The sequence below is a fragment of the Nipponia nippon genome, unplaced genomic scaffold, assembly GCF_047370975.1.
Source record: "Nipponia nippon isolate SJK-2023a ecotype South Korea unplaced genomic scaffold, ASM4737097v1 scaffold_22, whole genome shotgun sequence".
In the NCBI taxonomy this organism is placed as follows: domain Eukaryota; kingdom Metazoa; phylum Chordata; class Aves; order Pelecaniformes; family Threskiornithidae; genus Nipponia; species Nipponia nippon.
Window position 1 is genome coordinate 3737853 of NW_028262339.1, and position 20320 is coordinate 3758172.

Sequence of the window (20320 nt, forward strand, 5' to 3'; positions counted from 1 at the left end):
AGAAGTGGGTGATGCTCCAGAGGGTTGTGCTGCCATTCATAGGGATCTCGACAGGCTGGAGAAATGGGCTGATAGGAGTCTCATGCAGTTCAACAAGGAGAAGTGCAAAGTCCTGCACCTAGGGAGGAACAACCCCAGGCACCAATATATGCTGGGGGCCACCCAGCTGGAAAGCAGCTTTGCAGAAAAGGCCTTGGGGGGTCCTGGTGGACAGTAAGTTGAACATGAGCCAGCAATGTGCCCTTGTGGCAAGGAAGGTTAATGGTATCCTGGGCTGCATTAGACAATAAAATTGCCAGCAGGTGGAGGGAGGTGATCCTTCCCCTCTACCCAGCACTGGTGAGGCCACACCTGGAGTCCTGTGTCCAGTTCTGGGCTCCCCAGTACAAGAGAGACATGGACATGCTGGATAGAGTCCAGCAAAGGGCCACTAAGATGATTAAGGGACTGGAGCATCTCACATAGGAGGAAAAGCTGAGAGAGCTGGGACTGTGTAGCCTGGAGAAGAGAAGGCTCAGGCAGGATCTCATCAATGTATATAAATACCTGAAGGGAGGGTGCAAAGAGGATGGAGCCAGGCTCTTTACAGTGATGCCCAGTGACAGGACCAAAGGCAATGGGCACAAACTGAAACACAGGAGGTTCCATCTGAACATCAGGAAACACTTTTCCACCTTTTTTGAGGGTGACTGAGCATGGGGACAGGTTGCCCAGGGAGGTTGTGGAGATCTCCACCCTTGGAGATATTCAGAAGCCATTTGGACATGGTCCTGAGCAACTGGCTCCAGGTGAGCCTGCTTGAGCAGGGGTGTTGGACCAGATGACCTCTGGAGCTCTCTTCCAACCTCAATCATTCTGTAGTTCTGTGATCTTATTCAGCTTTTACATAGTATAATTTAAGATGTGTAGCTAATGACTATCTTACTGTCTGTATGCCTTCCCGAATTCCTCATTTACAAATACTAAAGCCATTGGTAAAAAAGCATCATTGGAATGGATTTTAAAGACCTGTGAGACAATTATACAGGACAAAAATTTCTCGAAATGTATTCAGTAAGATGATAAAAAAAACCTCTGGGTATCAATAATTTTTCTTGCAGTCAAGAAGTCTCTCCAGAGTGCCATCTTGTGGCCTCAGACTGAGGCCTCTTTAGAACAAAGCAGGAAATAGTAAAAAAACTCAGCAAAACTAAATATTGGAGCTAGTTTCTTTGAAATTTGTACTCTGGTACAGACATCTCTGCTGTTTAAAGTTTTTCTCATAAAATATGAATGGTAAAATACTGTAAAACAATATTTGAAATACCTGTTGTTTGTATTTAGCTGTAAAAATAAGTACAATCTGGTAATTCTGGTATATGTGTACTTATATTAATAACCTTACATTTTTAGAATGTTTTTCATCCCAAAGTACTCAGTTATGATTTATTCATTATGGGTGAAATCTTGGCCTCAGTGAGTTCCTGTTGACTTGAATAGGTCTTGGATTTCTCTGTCCTTTGAATATATATGTTTCTTAGCCACAACTGAAACACAGTAGCAATGATGTTCCAGAAACAGTACACCACTTAGGGGTGGGAGGTTTCTGGAGTAGAATAAACATCATTGAACTATGGAGAAAAGTGTAGGTGTACAAATACATTTAGCCAGACTGGAGTTTAGCCAAGATGCTTGTGGAATGCCAAGATTCTTGTGGAATAACGCCATGATCCTTCTTATCCTTAGTCCACAATATAACCTGGTTTTATCTCTTTTTATGAAAAAAAGCCTCTCCAGTTGCAATCAGTACTTTAGCAGAATGGACTTCAATTGCTTTATTGTTTACTGAGAGAGTAAAATGGCTGCAGTATAGCTTGTCCCGTTGCCAAGAATTTACCAAATCTTGCCTTGCCCAGCTAGCACTCCATAATGCTTATTTGCCATCTATTTATGTATCTGGCAAGTAAAAATAATTTTTAAAGAGTGTCTAAGCTGTCCAAGAATGCAGAAAAAATGAAAAGCAGAAAATAAAATCTGGATCAGCCAAAATAAAACCAAACAGAACAAGTGGTATCTCCCACATGTTTCAGCAGTGTGTTCCACATATCACATGAATATTGTGAGATTGTTCAGAGAGCTTACCTTACAGATTTATAGTGAGACAGGTTAGTAAATAAATTATTCCTGTTCTCTGGCAGTGTGTATACCCGTATAGAACTTGAGTCAGTAGTTTGACTTCATTTGAAAATTCAGGACACAGGTGTACTTCTTGGTAACTATCTAGTTTTAAAGCAATTCCTAAATCTGTGTAAGTTTAGGCCATAGTATACAATGCTATCATAAAATATTTAATTTTGAATAAGTTTATTTTAATATATGTATTATAGTATAAAGCAAAAACTTGTCAATAAAAGTTATTAAAATACAAAGCTGAATTTTAATTTTAATAAATCAGAGGTTTTTAAATCCACTATGAGCTAGTGCCAGATGCTATACTCAGAAGTATAAACCATGGCAGAGCAGGCAGATGTGCATTTAACTTGCCTTTCAAAATAATCTTGATCATTAATAATTAAAAATTGCTTAAACTCTGAAGCTTGATGAACCTTATGTTACAGTAAATGGTAATTCTGGATGGTTTCAGTAGTGATTTAAGTACACAAATCATACACTTTCAACTCTTAAATCTTTACCTTGTAATTCTGTGGGAGTGTGTTCTAAGAGACACATTACCTAAAACTTTTTATTTTATCAATTTTGAATTGAATTGACCCTTGTGTTATACTATAGGAAATGTAAAAGTCTCAAACTCATAAACGTGCTTTGCTCTAGTCCTCTTACAGAGAATGAGAATTTTACATACGGCATTTAAGTAGCACTGGTAGAAAGTATACAAGTGCCTCATTAGTGCCTGTCTTCCAGGTACCATTTTTACCTCGTATGTCAGATCTGTAGATACAACTGAGGTTTCTGTAGCATTTGTTAATTCATCTAATAGCGTGACTAACAGATGTAAGCTATGAGACAGCCAGAAGAGAGCCTTTCCTACAGCTCTGGATTCTGTTTCAGATGTGGTAATGTTATCCTTATTGGTCCAAATAGAATTGATCCTTTAGGTAATACGGACTCAGGTGGTAGAGAATTGGCAACCAATCTTATTTTGCCTTTTCTTACAAATATAGCTAAGACAGACATTTATATAAAAAAATCCATAACTGACACAAACTATGAAATAAACTTCAAAAACTTGAAAGCTCCCTTGCAAAAGAAACCAGACTCCTTTCCTCTCTCTCTCACTTACTTTCCCACTCTCTTTCTCTCTCTCTCTCTCTCTTTCTTTCTTTCTTTCCTTCTTTCTTTTTCTTTTTCTTTTTCTTTTTCTTTCTCTGTATCTGTCTGTCCACATTTTCAATACTATTGCTGCTGTGTTATATCCTCATCCTTCTGGTGAGTGTAACGAACAGAAAGAAAGAAGTTTCTCCTATGGAAAAACTGACAGTTACCATGGTTGAAAGTAGGAAACAACAGGGATTTGAAGATACGTTTAATCTCCACTGCCTGTTGCTTTCATTAGGAGAAGTGAGATGGTTGCTAATGGTTTCACCTTTACCATTTGTTGTACATTTGCTGTAAGTCAGGCTATGAGCCTTCCCTGAGCTTCTCCTTTTAGATCAAGAATTTTTAGGTGAGTCAGTCATGTTGCAGCCTCATTAGTGTCTGTGTGACGCCCCTCAGGATACAGGAGAGGGTGTCACATTGCTCTTCTGAGCACAGTTGCAGCACACATTAGAAATAGCAAGATAGATCAATATCGGCTATGAAAGTTTAAACTTTTTCAAATTGAAAGAATGTCTGAAAAATACTTTAAGTAATGCATGAGTCCAGGATCCAGAATATGTCATAGTAGCTAGGTGGTTTGCCTGTCTGCCATTCACAGTCACTGCTGTAAGAAGTGGCGCTTGCATTGTCGCATGCGGAAATTCTGATTGAGCACTTTTTTGTCACAGCAGCAGTTGGGTGGGTACTACTGAGCATGCACAGAATGGGGGTGGCTAAAGGAAAACTCCAAAAACCTTACTCTGCTCAAAAAATGCTTTCTGCGTCTGTCAGTGCCTTCTGCTTCCAAGCATTTGCGGTCTCAGGTTAACTGTCCATCTCTTATTTTCTTCTGGCTTTTCCCCACCGGAATAATTATCCTTCTAAATAGTCTTTCAGCACCAATGATCTTCACTTAGCTAATAGTTTTGTGGAAGCCAATGGCCTTACGTTAATTTTCTCCTTTCAAGTTAAAAATAAAGTATATGTGAGACCACTGGCTGCTGTTGTTGAAGGGGAGTTACAGCTGCCCTCTTCAGGTAGTGGGGAACAAAGTTGCCCAGCTAGTCAGCTCTGCGTGCCTTCAAGGTGATGGTTGCAATCTGTAAAATTCTGCGTGCACCTAAGATGAGGTTCACGTTTGGAAACATATACTTAAGTGTATAAATCCTATTTAGTCATGTATTTTCCCTTTGAAGACAATGGAAACTAGTAATCTAATAGAAGCTGGCAATTGTATACCTTTGTGGATATTGATCCACATCAGTAAGAACATGTCTATACTTTCATGTACATACATGAAAGTTCTTAGATAGTTCAGCTTGCTGAACAGTACGTGGACTTGAACCAAAATAAGAGCATCCAGAAATGACATTGGAACAACTTAGCATTTATAAATGTGTTACTGTTGTTGTTCTTGTTTGTTTACTGTGGCTAGGGGCATTTCTCATATTTATGGTACGAAGTCAGAACAAGACTGTTCCTGTCCCAAGGGCTCACATCCTATTATAAGAGAAGAGACAAGTGGATGCCATAAAGGGAAACACACTGGCAGTATGCAAAACACTAGCAGCAGTGTAAGAGTGGCCTCGAATCCCAGTTTTACCATAAAGCTTGTAATTTTCTTTAAGCTCTGTCTTCTAGAATTGATTTATTAACTTAGTTTTCATATGTTTTCATTGGTTCTAGCATGCACAGTTGTGGACAAAACCGAAATACAGAAATGTGACACTGAATAGATAAGTCACCATCATGTGACAAACAAAAGCCCTCCAAATGTTTGCTTCTTAATTGTAAGCCAATCTTTCCATTTTGAAGGGAAAGGGATGAGTTTAAATGCTTGAACCTAACTAATGACTGGAGTAGAGGACAGTGAAATGGCCATACCAACATGTCTCAGAACACTCTACCAACAGTTGTGGGAAATTTAAGTTAAAAGCTTCTGATTTGGTTAAATTGGGACAAATTTCAGAAATAAGATCCAAAAGGGCTATTAAAATGGCTGGAGTTCGAGCAAGAAGGCACCCAGGGTGGATATATGAAAGCAGGCTATTGAAGTGTCTGGGTTTGGGTTATTTTCCCCATTAGACTGGCAGAGCCCAGATGTTTTCATCTAATGCAAAACTATGTATTTGCTCCAGCTTTTAGTTGAAGAGAGTATGTAGAATGCAGACACTGTATAGAGCTCAATTTTTTGTGTAGTTCTTTTTGTGTTTTTCTTTAACCAATGCCACTTCAAACAGGGATTTAATGATTTCTGAAATTTGACAGAATCTACCACAGAAATGCTTTAAAGATGTAGTGAATCAAGGGAGACAAATTCAGACTAGAGATACCTTAAATTTTAATAGCAAGTTTAAAACTTGGAGAAAATAATCTGGAAATGGTGTTTATTATTTACTAGAATTTTGTGCAGCAAAACTATGTAGCCTCCTGAAGTATATGTTGTTTCTCAAATAGAAATGGGTTTGGTGAAACCCATTCCCATTACTGGGAAAAGTTGTTTTTTCTTGTGTTTTGAAGGAGGTAGACAAAGATAGCAAAGCAGTTCCTCTGGTTTTATTATCACATCATTTATTGTATATTATATCATGCTTACTAGAATGTGAAGTTCTAACAAATGTTTTGGGAGCTCTTGAATGATTTTGGGTTCAATTTCAAGGTATTTTCTGTACATGTAATGTCTGAATATTGAAATAGATACTAGGTTGTGAGTAATTTGGAAATGTAGAGATCCGTCACTCTTTCCATTGCTTAAAATGTTATTTTATCAGCATTGTTTTCTGAAGTCTTTATTCTAAAAAATATTCAGTGGGCATAAAGGTTCATTGAACGCATAAAATCAAGAGAATTTTATACACCCTAACAGTAATGTCTGTTCCTCTTCAGAGCTCAAATTTTGCTGTCTTGCTTCTCCTCATACCTACAGTTCTCCAGCCTTAAGATCTTAGCCCCAGTGTCCACCTGAGAGTAAAAAGGCCTTTCAAATGTCAAACATGAGTACAATGATCACTTAACTAACTTCCCTCTTCCAGATACTCAGACATTTCTGGGATCGTAAGTGTCGTGGTTTAACCCCAGTCGGCAACTAAGCACCACACTGCCGCTCGCTCACCCTCCCCCCGCCCTCGGTGGGATGCGGAACAGAATCAGAAAAAAAAAAGTAAAACCCGCGGGTTGAGATAAAGACAGTTTAATAGGACAACAGAGGAAGAAAATAATAACAACAATGATAAAATAATATAAAAAACAAGTGATGCACAATGCAATTGCTCACCACCCGCTGACCGATGCCCATCCCATCCCGAAGAAAGGATCACTGCCCCCTGGCCAACTCCCCCAGTTTATATACTGAGCATGACGTCATATGGTATGGAATAGCCCTTTGGCCAGTCTGGGTCAGCTGTCCTGGTTATGCTCCATCCCAGCTTCTTGTGCACTTGGCAGAGCATGGGAAGCTGAAAAGTCTTTGACTAGTGTAAGCACTACTTAGCAGCAACTAAAACATCAGTGTGTTATCAACATTATTCTCATTCTTAATCCAAAACGCATGACATAAAGTATTATATAGCAATTAACATCATACAATTCAAATCACTGGCTATTCTCACCCAAAATCAAATCCCCTTCAGGTACACATCAGACTTCCCCATCCTCCCGCATCACCCACCAAGTGCACACAGGTCCCTGAGCAAAAGCAATCCCACGAATGGGTTTTCCTTTGCCCGCGGCAGGAGTAACCCAAGAATGTCTTCCCCAGCATATTTTTTATGTGCACTACAGCGACTTTATCCCCCTCTACATTACGTAAAACTCTTGATTGGGCAGGGCCAGCTCGATTGGCAGATCCCCTAGTGTTGACTAACCAGGTGGCCTTTGCTAAATGTGTATCCCGATGTTTGAATGACCCACCTCCCATTGCTCTCAGCGTAATCTTTAACAGTCCATTGTATCGTTCGATTTTCCCGGAGGCTGGTGCATGATAGGGGATGTGATATACCCACTCAATCCCATGCTCTTTGGCCCAGGTGTCTATGAGGTTGTTTCGGAAATGCATTCTGTCATCTGACTCATTTCTTTCTGGGGTGCCATGTCGCCATAGGACTTGCTTTTCAAGGCCCAGGATAGTGTTCCGGGTGGTGGCATGGGGCACGGGATATGTTTCCAGCCATCCGGTGGTTGCTTCCACCATTGTAAGCACATGGCGCTTGCCTTGGCGGGTTTGTGGGAGTGTGATCTAATCAATCTGCCAGGCCTCCCCATATTGATATTTCAGCCACCATCCTCCATACCAGAGAGGCTTGAACCGCTTGGCTTGCTTGATTGCAGCGCATGTTTCGCATTCATGGATAACCTGTGCAATAGTGTCCATGGTCAAGTCCACCCCTCGATCACGAGCCCATCTCGTTGCATCTCTTCTTTGATGGCCTGAGGTGTCATGGGCCCACTGAGCCAGAAATCATTCACCCTTCTGTTGCCAGTCCAGACCCACCTGAGCCACTTCAATCTTAGCAGCCTGATCCACCTGCTGGTGGTTTTGATGCTCTTCAGTGGCCTGACTCTTGGGTACATGAGCATCTACGTGACGTACTTTTACAGCCAGGTTCTCTATCGGGGCAGCAATATTTTGCCACAATGCAGCAGCCCAGATGGGTTTGCCTCTGTGCTGCCAGTTGCTCTGCTTCCATTGCTGTAACCACCCCCACAGGGCATTTGCCACCATCCATGAATCAGTACAGAGACACAGCGATGGCCACTTTTCTCATTCAGCAATATCTAAAGCCAGCTGGATGGCTTTCACCTCTGCAAACTGACTCGATTCACCTTCTCCTTCAGCAGTTTCTGCCACTTTTCATATAGGACTCCATACAGCAGCTTTCCACCTCCGATGCTTTCCCATATATATACATATATTACATTTATAAATGTGTTAATGTTGTTGTTCTTGTTTTTTTACTGTGGCTAGCTGTTGGGATCCCCCTGTCACTCCAGAAATACAGATGGGTTCTGCCCCTTTATAGCTTGATAGCATTAGGGTATACCATGCACCGGTGTCCACTAGAGCCTTATACTCCTGTGGGTCTGATGTGCCAGGCCATCGAATCCACACAGTCCAGTAAACCCGGTTGTCCCTTTCCTCCACCTGGCTGGAGGCAGGGCCCCTCTAGTCCTGGTCATAGTATTCATTACTCACTTGTAAATTCAAGTCAGGAGTTCCTTCATTACAATCAGGAATAAGATCAGCCCTTCTACTCTGTCTGGGGAACTGCTTGCTGGAGACTGGAGCAGCAATTTTCCTGGAAGAACCCTCTTGTGTGATTGTTTTTCTTGCAACTCACGTACCTGTTCTGTACTAGGGTTGAGGTAGATTTTCCATCCGACTTCCTCATGTCCTCTCCATGGTCACGCAGATAAAACCATAGGGTGCCCCATGGTGTGTATCCAATATATCCTCTCTCTTGAGCAAAATGCTAACTCCTAATAACTGATATACTGGTCCGTACAGATGGAGAGTAGGACCTATCCTCTTTGAGTTGCTGGAACTCCCGGGACAGTTTTTCCACAGCCGAGACAAGGGAGGAAGAGAGACTTTCTTTGTATTGCTGGAGTTGGCCAGCCAATTCATCCACCGTTGGTCCCTCTCCATCTTTCCAGGTCATTACTGCCAGTGAGTTTGCATGCAACACTGGTGTGCTCCATACCAACTTCTGCTACGTGGGTCATGTGCACCTGACTTCATCTGGTTCTTTGGATAACCGCTTGTTGTCCAGCTCACCATAAATCACCTCCACCAGAGCTAATTCCCTCAGGGACTGGATACCTCTCTCCATGGTGGTCCATTTCCCTGGGCAATAGATAACATCTTCCTTGAAGGGACATCTTTCCTTCACGCGTGACAGTAATGGCCTCCAGAGGCTTGTGCCCCTTTTCCAATTGCTTTTTCAATGCCCTCTTCCCTAGAAAGGGATCCCAGCTGCTTGGCTTCCCTACCCTCTAATTCCAGGCTACTGGCCCTGTTATCCCAGCATCTGAGCAGCCAGGTGACAATGTGCTCGCCTGGACGACAGATGAAATCTTTTCGCATATCTCGCAGCTCACTCAGGGACAAGGATCGGGTGGTTTCCATCTCGTTTACAAGTTCTTCCTCCTCCTCTCCTTGTGATGGCCCTGTTTTTTCATCATCCCTTTCTAAACGAGCTGACTTTCGCTTCCAAGATTTCTTCTTGTCTATAGGGGCGACTGAGACCAGCACAGGTTGGTTGTTTGGTTCAGCTGCAGTGCCTGTCACTGGGGTTTGAGTAGCCACAGTGCCTGTCACCAGGGTTTGAGTAACCGCAGTGCCTGTCGCTGGGGTTTGAGTAGCCATAATGCTTGTGGCGGAGGTTGGAGTAGCCATAATGCTTGTGGCGGAGGTTGGAGTAGCGCAGTGTTCTTAAATAAGAAGGGGAGAAGAAGGGGAAGATGGAGGAAGGTGTCTCCCCTGTAGGCTGGCTCTCCGAGGAGAAATAATAAAAAGTGTAATTACTAATAATTTATGATAGATGGCTCCTGAAGTACAGAGGTGATGGCAATGCTGAATAGAAATGCAAGACTGATCTCATGCCCAATAACTTTATCATACCATAAGCCAGTGTTACACAGTACAGCAAAGCGATAACCTTAATCCATCTCCCAGAGGTGATAAACAGCACACAAATACTGACAAACAGTATATATGGCAAGTAAGGTGTTACATAACAGAACTCTGAGAGCAAATACCACAACTCTGAGAGCAAGTAAATCAACACTGTGACCAGTGATTACTAAACTAATATAACGAATGCTTATAACAAATTTGTTTTAACACACTCTGGTCAGATCTGTCATTATCTCAACCCTCTGAGCCCCACGTTAGGTGCCAAAAAGGACTGTCATGGTTTAACCCCAGTCGACAGCTAAGCACCACACAGCCGCTCACTCACTGCCCCTCTCCTGGTGGGATGGAGGAGAGCATCAGAAAAAAAAAAATTAAAACCTGCAGGGTGAGATAAAACCAGTTTAATCGGACAACAGAGGAAGAAAATTATAATAATAATAATAATAATAATAATAATAATAATAATAATAATAATAATAATGATAATAATAATAATAACAACAATAATAATAATAGAATATACAAAACAAGTGATGCGCAATGCAATTGCTCACCACCCACCAACAGATGCCCAGCCCATCCCCAAGCAGTGATACTGAGCATGACATCATATGGTATGGAATAGCCCTTTGGCCAGTCTGGGTCAGCTGTCCTGGCTGTGCTCCCTCCCAGCTTCTTGTGCACCTGGCAGAGCATGGGAAGCTGAAAAGTCCTTGTCTAGTGTAAGCACTACTTAGCAACAACCAAAACGTCAGTGTGTTATCAACATTATTCTCATCCTAAATCCAAAACACAGCACTGTAGCAGCTACTAGGAAGAAAATTAACTCTATCCCATCCAAAACCAGGACAATAACACAGGAAGGAAAAAAAAAAGAGCAAAGATGACAAATCCTGTGTTCCATTTGACATCTTTAAGTCTCAGGGTAACTTACTTTGTTGAGGTTATAAACAAAATGACAACAATAAGTATCTTAACGCTTTTCTTCATGGCAAGCATGGCTAAACTTAGATTGCTCTGCTATCCCAGAGCAATCCCTTGCTCTGGAATAAAAGGGAGTCTGTGTATACTGTTGATTATGATAGTCAAGGTGGTAGTGCCACCATACTTCCCCAACTAAGCAAGTGATTTAACGACCTTCTGAATGTGGAAAACCTAAGAATAATGACAATAATAAATACTTTTTGTCTAGTGTGCCATGGCACAGTGAATTGGATTATGTTAGGCTTTGTATGCTGCCTAATACAATGTAACATAGCAGATAAAATAAATCGACTATTAGACTTGAAAGATGATAGCTCTTGTAAAGCAACAGATGTGAGAATATGTCAATGCAGTAGATTTCAGATGTTTATTGAAGTCTAGAATATTTGAAACCCAACAAATGCATATGAAACAAATAACTACAAATACAGCAGTATGCTTATTACTGACAAAGCTGGTACCTGAAACAGAATTCAGCTAAATTTTATGTTTGTTTTCTTCGTGTGCTCAATAAATTTTTTCATTTCTGCAAGTGCTTCCTAGAGACATTGGCTTGAACTTCAAAGCGTACCACTATGAATGCTTTAGTGATTATCATTGTAGCTAGACTCAGAATTTTGAGCTATAAAAGTTCAGTAGTGCCTACCAAAGATCGTTTTAAGTTTCAGTGAGTTAGGATTTAATAATATGGATTCAAACAAATAATATCCAAAAAATATTTTTGATTGTTTTCAACATTTTAATAAAAAGTTATGTTTATTGGGGTCAATTTTAAGGAAGGTTTTAATTTATGTTTCTTTCTTGTATTTCTTTCAACTGTTTGTTCATTTTGAATGCTTATAACAGTTCACTTCGTGTGATTCATTACTTGACCCTTTAAAAAGTTGATCTACTAATTATCTTTTGGTAAATGAGCATGGAGTTGCTGTAAGGGATGTAACCAATTAGGAAGCTTATGAAGACATGCCTATTCTCTTTACTTAAAGCTGTGGTCTTTTTTGTTTCTGCTTTGTTTGCTTTATGAAGGCAGAACACTCAATTATCACTCAATATACAGAAGTTTAACTACATTATTTTATTTGATCATTGTGATGGCAATTGTGAATGAAATTTTTCAATAACATAGGCAAAAAATGGTTCAACAGCAATTTTTTTTTTATTATTTTTGACATCTGAAAAAAGGGTGCAAACGCCTTTATTTATAAAATAACATGTGGTCTTCCCAAATACAGTGTTTATTCTACAAAAATATAATGCATTTTTTAAAGTTTACAAATAAATTGTAAAATTAGCGTGGTGGGTTGACTTGGCTGGACACCAGGTGGTCACTAAGCTGCTCTATTACTCCCCCTCCTCAACTGGACAGAGGAGAGAAAAATATAACAAAAGGCTCATGGGTTGAGATAAGGACAGGGAGATCACTCACCAACTACCGTCACTGGCAAAACAGACTCGACTTGGGGAAATTAGTTTAATTTATTACCAATCAAATCAGAGTAGGGTAATGAGAAATAAAAAACACATCTTAAAACACCTTCCCCCACACCTCTCCCTTCTTCCCAGGCTCAAATTCCAGTTTTCTCTACCTCCTCCCCCTGAGTGGCACAGGGAGACGGAGAATGGGGTTGCGGTCAGTTCATCACATTGTCTCTGTCGCTCCTTCCTCCCTCTTCCCGTGCTGCAGCGTGGGGTCCCACCCACAGGAGACAGTCCTCCACGAACTTCTCCATCGTGAGTCCTTCCCACGGGCTGCAGTTCTTCACGAACTGCTCCAGCATGAGTCCTGTCTACGGGATGCAGTCCTTCAGGATCAGACTGCTCCAGCGTGGGTCCCCCGTGGGGTCACAGGTCCTGCCAGAAAACCTGCTCCAGTGTGGGCTCCTCTGTCTCCACAGGTCCACAGGTCCTGCCAGGAGTCTGCTCCAGCACAGGCTCTCTATGGGGTCACAGCCTCCTTCGAGCACATCCACCTGCTTTGGTGTGGGGTCCTCCATGGGCTGCAGGTGGATATCTGCTCCACCATTAACCTCCATGGGATGCAGGGGGACAGCCTGCCTCACCATGGTCTTCACCAGGGGCTGCAGGGGAATCTCTGCTCTGGCGCCTGGAACACCTGCCATTGCGCAGAATTTTTTTCCCCTTCTTAAATATGTTATCACAGAGGTGTTACCACCATCGCTGATTGGCTCAGCTTTGGCTAACAGCGGGTCCATCTTGGAGCCGGCTGGCACTAGCTCTATTGGACATGGGGGAAACTTCTGGCATCTTCTCACAGAAGCCACCCCTGTAGCCCCCCTGCTACCAAAACCTTGCCACACAAACCCAATACAATTAGTTAAAAATTAAATTAAAAGTAGCTTCTTCAAGAAATTTGTCTTACGGATCATATTTTTATGTGTGTTCTCAACAGCAGAATAACAATCTGTGAAGAATAAACCTGCATTTTCTGTGAAGAATAAGCCTGCATTTATGAAGGGGGTGTGCCCCCATTAGTTTCTGGATTTGTTCTCCATGAATTTTAATTATGTAGGAAATTTTCAGCATCTGATAGGACAGTGTTAAGGACATTTGGGTACTATGACTGTAATTTTGATTTTGCAATCTGTTTGGATTTCTTTTAAGTTTAGCCTCTGTGAATACTTATAAGTTTTAGAGTTCTTAACACTTGTTCTTCAGATTATTAAAATGCTTCTCTAATGTATCTTCCTCAATAATTGACATGTATTCATAATTTGAAATTAATGTTGCAGTTAATATCTGAAGAAAAAAAATTAAGATTAAATGTGTTTGGGTTTTTTGTAGGTATTGCATGATAAAACCAATAACCCAAAACTAGAACAAAAATATAATTAACTTACTTTCTCTGTGTAGCCCACTGTTTGTGAACGGGAGCTCTGTGTATTTGCTTTCCAAACATTAGGAGTGATGAATGAAGCTGCTGATGAAATTGCAACTGGAGCTCAGGTAGAATTATCTAATGCTTATTGCATATCTGATTTTCTATAGTATACTCAGTCTTCTCAATCTCTTCTAGCATTTATTTTGACTTGTATGAGTACTCTATGTACTTTTTGACTTGTATGAGTACCATATGAGTACTCTTTGGTAAGTATTATTGATTTGTCCACTCTTATAGCTGTAAATACATTGGTTTATGCATGGCATTTTCAAACAGTACTGATGAGGTGCTTTCATTGTTTTGCTTCCATGTAATTAGAGTAACCCTGTTTTCTTGTTCTGTTGTATTCAGTTAGGTCACCTGGGTTGTTAATAAAGACAGCCATTGTCATTTGGAGATAATTCCCATTTATTTTCACCTAATGAGCCATTACTACTCTCATGCAATTAATAAGCTACTTCCTGTTCATGGTGTTGGGATGCAGCTATCCACTGAGCATCTGTTGTTTTGATCATTAAATAACAGTGGGAAAGTCCTTACTGATGTTGCTATATAGGTTTTTTTCTCTTTTCTCAAGGATCAGGAATTTAATGTAAGCTTGCTTCTTGACTCTAAGTTCAGTTATTAATGTAGTTATAACCATATAATTGTTTTCTTTCATAATTTTGTATGCCTTAAAGTATTTTAAACTATGTTTCCAAATCACCATTTAACCTTATATTACAATAGTTACAAGACTTCAGTAAATTAAAAAATTAAAAGATCTTATGTTTAAGATCTTTTTAAAATCTTAAGTTAAAAATTTACACATCTTATGGAAAAGTGCATTCCTCTCTGATTTCCTAAACATATGTCATTCACTATGCACTTACATAGTAAGCAACACGGTTTTTGGAAGAGCAAATGTTCAGTTCAGTTAACTTTAAATAGTACTAGTGAGTCTAGCCACTGGAAATAAACTATTCGGCTAAGTGCCTGAATGCCACCTATGGGCATATCCTGAAAGGAAGAAACTTGCAGCAGTGTACACCAGCTTCTTCACTTGAGTATATAACTGTGGGATCTGAACATCAGCTCATCTGATGTCTGAAGACAGTTAGATGGCTATATTTGCAACATCTAGCATGCCAAACGTTGGGATACCTGTGCAAGCTTGTAAGAAACATAGAGAGGTGTGCTGATGAAGCCCCACCTCTTCCCCAGCCTGAAGTCCTCTGAAGACCTCAGCTATGTGTTTCTGTGGAGCTAGAGTTTTATTTCTTGAATGTAGGCACTTACATGGTATTTAGGTACAAACAAGTAGCTCTCACTTCTCTTTTTAAATACATCTGACAGGAGAGGTGGTCCTGATTAGCACTCAGTCTGTGTTTTATGTAGGTATCACTGTTGAAGGCATATGCAGAGCTTGCTCTAGATCTTGAGTACATCTACATCTACAGAGCTTTGCTGAAGAGTACTGAAGTGATTACAACCTTAATGGTACTTAAAAGAGTTAGATAAGAGATTTTGTCGATTGTCCCATTGGACCTAGATGACTAAATTTTGCTAAAAGTCTCACTCTAGTGATAGCATTGCACCCAGCTCACTACATCTGATGTGGCTGAGCTCCCGTTCCCATTTGCAGAAAGAATTTAACACTTTTAGGGTTTGATTCATCTGAGCTATTTCTGACATTAGTTTAGGATGGTGTGAATCACTGCACAGTGGTTATTTTCTCCATTGATTATAAAGAGAGCCTAGGCTGACTAGTAGGAGTTAGGTGTTCGCATTGTGAATCTCTACATTTCATCAGATGAATCTTCCTCTAAATTATTTTGTGTAGTGAAAGAGCCTAAGTATAGGTTCCCATTATTAGAAATCACATCTTGTTCTTTCTATTGTGCTTTCAGCTAGTTTCCTAAGGTATACACCCCTACTTTGTCACTCCCAATATTCTGATGGCTCCTTCTTAATAATAAGAGATTGTACTTTCTAAAACTTTCAAGCCTGAACTCACCTTGCCTTATTTTAGTCACGTAGTCAAAATGCCTGAAAATTAAATGTCAGATTTGTTGATAGTTCAGACTCCCTGTAGAGAGTGTCTGGAGAGAGAGAGAGGCACTGTCTGAGAGACTGATGTCATAAAAGAATTGTCATCAGCAAGTGTCATCTTGTCCTCCTTGAAAATATTTAAATCCTAACTTATGTACTTCAGTATCTACTGTTAAGGAGAAGTTTGGGCCCAGCTATAAGGACATTTACTAGATCCACAGCACTTCCTATTACCAAGGAACGCATACGCAAATTTGTATTATAATGTTTGTATTAGACTTACCTCCCAGTTTAAGTTGTTCTGCATTCCATCAGCTCAAAACAATGATTTCAGGGGAAATCAGGGGTTTAATTAAGCCTGATCTATGCATGTTTTCCCCCATGTCAGAACAATATGCTGGTATCATGGTAAGAAACAATATAGGAGTCAACAGTTGTTTTAAAGGAAGGCTTTGGGATGGTGTTCTAAGAAGAACTGTGCCAATTTTAAGACAAAGTCCCATCTTGCAAATCATAAAGCAAGACAACTTTGGGTCACTGTATTAAGAAGTTTGGGGACTCAAACAACTCTTCCCTAGTAGTATTTTGCAACTGGAGGCTAAGTGGTGCTTCTGAGAAGCAGGGTGTATGAACTCAGGCTCAATTTCATGGTAATACATTTACACAGTTGCAGGCCTGTTGCCTGACCTGGCTGTGTATGCAGGCTCCTAGTGTCCTTTGCAAATGCTAATGCGGATGCTCTGTTTTGAAACATTCATCACACTTGTAGGTATTTTAAACTGGAAAGAAATCAGAGCACCATGGAGGAAGGAATCATTATTTAAATAACTTCATTTTTCAATATATGTGAGATATTTAGTAACTGGAGCTAACAGAATATTTTTAAACTGATGGAGAAAATTGTCCATTCATGCTAGAGGAGCAGAGGAGGAGAATGGCAACAGTATGATTCACTGCAGGGCAGTTCCTTTTCCCTTTCATCATGATTCTTATTTTCATTCTGCTTCTCTAAAGGACCATCAATTTGTTTTACTCCAAATCACCAGATACAGTGGCAGATATATAATAACTTCTAGAACAGCTTGAGCTGTGAGATGAGCTCTGATCCATGTGGAACTGTGGGAGGAACCAGGGATGCCTACTAAGTACAGCTCATCTCCACTTTTCCTTTCTTTCATGGAAAAGTCTGTTTTTACACAGGAATGTTTTCAGAAGGCACAGAGGAGCCAGGGGGAAATGAGCTAATTTGCATCTACATTTTTATGTAGCAACTTTGGATTTCATTATGAGCTGGATTTAGGTTTCACAGTTGCCAGAAAGCTGCATTCTCTCTGTTTTGTGATTGCTTTTGAAACAATTGTACAGAAATCTGTTGCTAAGTTGTATATGTGCCTATGTGCACATATGTGAATACATACCTGTGTACACATTACATGCATGATCTTACAGTGAAATCTTGGAAATAATAGATATTCGAAGTCATGTCATAATTTTGTACAACAGGAAAGAAGGAAGAGGATCTCCCAGTGTGAGCCATGCAAATGACTGTTAAATCACTGCACTGTTCTGGCTTTAGCAGAAGCAATGTTTGCTAGTGTTTCCATGATTACAATCTTCAGGAGAACAGCAGGCAATGGTACAGATTCACAATCCCTTCCTCTTTCTTGAGCAACATTTTTCATTGGCATCTACTGCACAAAGATACACAGGTCCAGCACAACTTCATTTCCCTAGAGAATTAATTTAATTCAGGAATTAGCACATGTACACAAGATAAAGCAGGACTGCAAGCAATGTATTTGATGTGATAATACATTTAGGACCAGATACTGGTCCTACTTATGCACCTGGAATAATGTACCAGGGCTGGACCCAAAGCCTGTTGAGGTCAATGGAAAAATTTCAGTCCTAAACTATGTCCTGTGGATAACATGGTTTGGGTAATATAGATAACAATGAAATATGGTATTACTGTAATGTGTAAAAAAAGCAGACTGGATGATACAATATGAAAGTACATATATTAAATAAATATTTGTCTTTAGGTGGTTGATCTGCTAGTATCCATGTGTCGGTCTGCGTTAGAGTCACCTAGGAAAGTTGTTATTTTTGAGCCATATCCTTCTGTAGTTGATCCTAATGATCCTCAGATGCTGGCCTTTAACCCCAGGGTAAGTAGTTATCTTTCATTATGTCATAGCTTGGTTTCAGTCATGCGTTAGATTTCAAAGCAAAGCCTTCTTCTGGAGGAGTCTCCTTTACTGTAAAAGATACAGCTCCAGAATATAGCATAAGCGTGTGACTATTTTCAGAACTTTGTAGTTTTTTTAATTGTCTCTGTGAAGGTATTTGTGAATAAACTGTAAGTTGCATTCAAAGTTATGTTGAAGCCAAGAACTTCTTTTAGGGTACAAATTCTAGGTGCAAAATTGTATATTCTTAGTGTCTTTCTCTCAGTGTACACATTGGATACAAAGAGAAAGATGGCCTTTGGGAGGTGTAGACCATGTAGACTGGGGGATTTCCAGTCCATCTTTTTGTTCTTAAAGTGGTTATTGCTGTCACCTCATTTTCTCTTTGCAAACAATTATGTCCTTAAACTTAATTTTATCAAATGTTGAACATAACAGTCGAGTTTTGTAAAAGCATCAAATTTTGAAGTAAAGAATTGCTCCTCAGGCTGCAAATGCTGCCTCTCGGGGAAGCCCTAGGGAAGCTGTGAACTATTACAGCTCACTTGAGCCACCCTCAAGGGCATAAACGAGAACTTTGGACATCCTGCATTGTGATGCATTTCACTTTTTCTGAACAAAGGCCAGTTAGTGGTGGTCTTTCTCAGAGGAAGGGGCGAGTGCGTTCTGTAGCGTGCGGGAAGGAAGACTTGCCAGAAGGTGCTTAGAAAGGGGCTGATGAGGAGACAGCTAGTCTGGCAGCTAGGCAGGGCAGGGGTTTGAAGCAGATGAGGGAATGTGAAAAGGGGTCACACCAGAAGAGGAGTGGAGAGAGCCCCTGGGCTGGCAGGGCCCACACCACCTCCTCTCAGCTTCTTGCCAGCATGGGCGAGGTGAAAGCCCATGGGCAGAAGTTGACAAGACCCAAAGATGGGGAACAATGAGGCTCCTGAAGGCAACGTGGCATGTGGAGCTGGTGAAGCATGGACTGTTAAGCTCATATGTTCAGAAAAGGTGGAGCCCTCTGGTAGTGGTTCCCAGTCAGAAGGTAAAGAAAAACCATCATGATAACATTTTTTCAGGGAATTTTGCTGAACATTCATCCTAACTTTGGTTTTATACACACTCAAAGAATTCAGGTTTTTGTAGAGCCAAAGACCAATATTCTTTTCATTTATTTGCTTATTTTATGCTACATCAGAAGAAGAATTACGACCGAGTCATGAAAGCATTGGATAGTATCACTTCTATTAGAGAGATGACGCAGGTGAGTTTAAAAATCTTTACATAACTTAATCACCATTTCTAGAAATAGGAAGATGGTTTTATTGATTGCCTATGATGAGTAGGGAAGTCAATAGTATCATCTCTTTCCGATAGAGCTGTAATAATATTAAAATGTGTGTTAAAAATAAAAAAAAACCTAGAGTATCCATAATGGCAGTCAAATAAAAGTGATTAAGTAGATCTCAGATCTTTTGAAGTTTAAATAAGAGATAACAACAGCAAAATGGGACATTGTAACAAGATGATCACCAACTGCTGCATTTCTGGAAACATCAAAGTCAAACTGGGTCTTTTATTTCCAAAGCAAAAGAAATTGATTTTGTGACAGTGTTCTGAATGATAGCTTTATTTCTAGTATAACAAAACACTTGATCAGCTAAGTATGGTTGGGGACTTGGAAGGCTGGGTCTCTTCGGATTACTACCATACAATTTCTCAATATTCACAGTGGGACAGAATCTGATAGCCGTACTTATGTTTATTGTTACACTTCCTTTCCCAAACAGCCCAGCTGATTATAAGTGATTATTGAAACCTCTCTCATGTACCTTGCTTTTCCAACTGTTATATAAATGTAACCTCACAAGAGTTTATAAATCTTATTCTATATGTATTCGTAAAGTACTTTGGGATTCTGGAATGAAGAATGAGGTGTACAGAGAGCAGTAAAATACAATGAAAATTAAAATCCAGATATTTTTGTTACTTAATGTAACATCTTGTAAAAATTTAAAAAATTAGCTATTTCTGTTACCTAATATCATAGAATCATAGAATCATAGAAAAGTTTAGGTTGGAAAAGATCCTTAAGATCATCAAGTCCAACTGTTAACCTAGCACTGCCAAGTCCACCACTAAACCATGTCCCTAAGCACCACGTCTACCTGTCTTTTAAATACCTCCAGGGATGGGGACTCAACCACTTCCCTGGGCAGCCTGTTCCAGTGCCTGACTACCCTTTCGGTGAAGAAGGTTTCCCTAATATCCAACCTAAACCTCCCCTGGCACAACTTGAGG

General features: G+C 40.2%; 1 protein-coding gene across 3 annotated transcripts in view; it reads left to right on the top strand.

The window, feature by feature from the left end:
• The window catches only part of LOC148055436 (protein mono-ADP-ribosyltransferase PARP8-like), a 161187-nt gene that overhangs the window by 125440 nt on the left and 15427 nt on the right, over positions 1-20320 (top strand). For all 3 annotated transcript variants that reach the window (XR_015705363.1, XM_087760400.1, XM_087760401.1), the window contains 3 exons: positions 13787-13879; positions 17891-18016; positions 19218-19283. Coding sequence is in view for 2 of the 3 variants with exons in the window: in XM_087760400.1 (XP_087616526.1) it covers positions 13787-13879; positions 17891-18016; positions 19218-19283 (285 nt within the window). In the remaining variant the exon portion in view is untranslated. The remainder of the gene's footprint in view (positions 1-13786; positions 13880-17890; positions 18017-19217; positions 19284-20320) is intronic.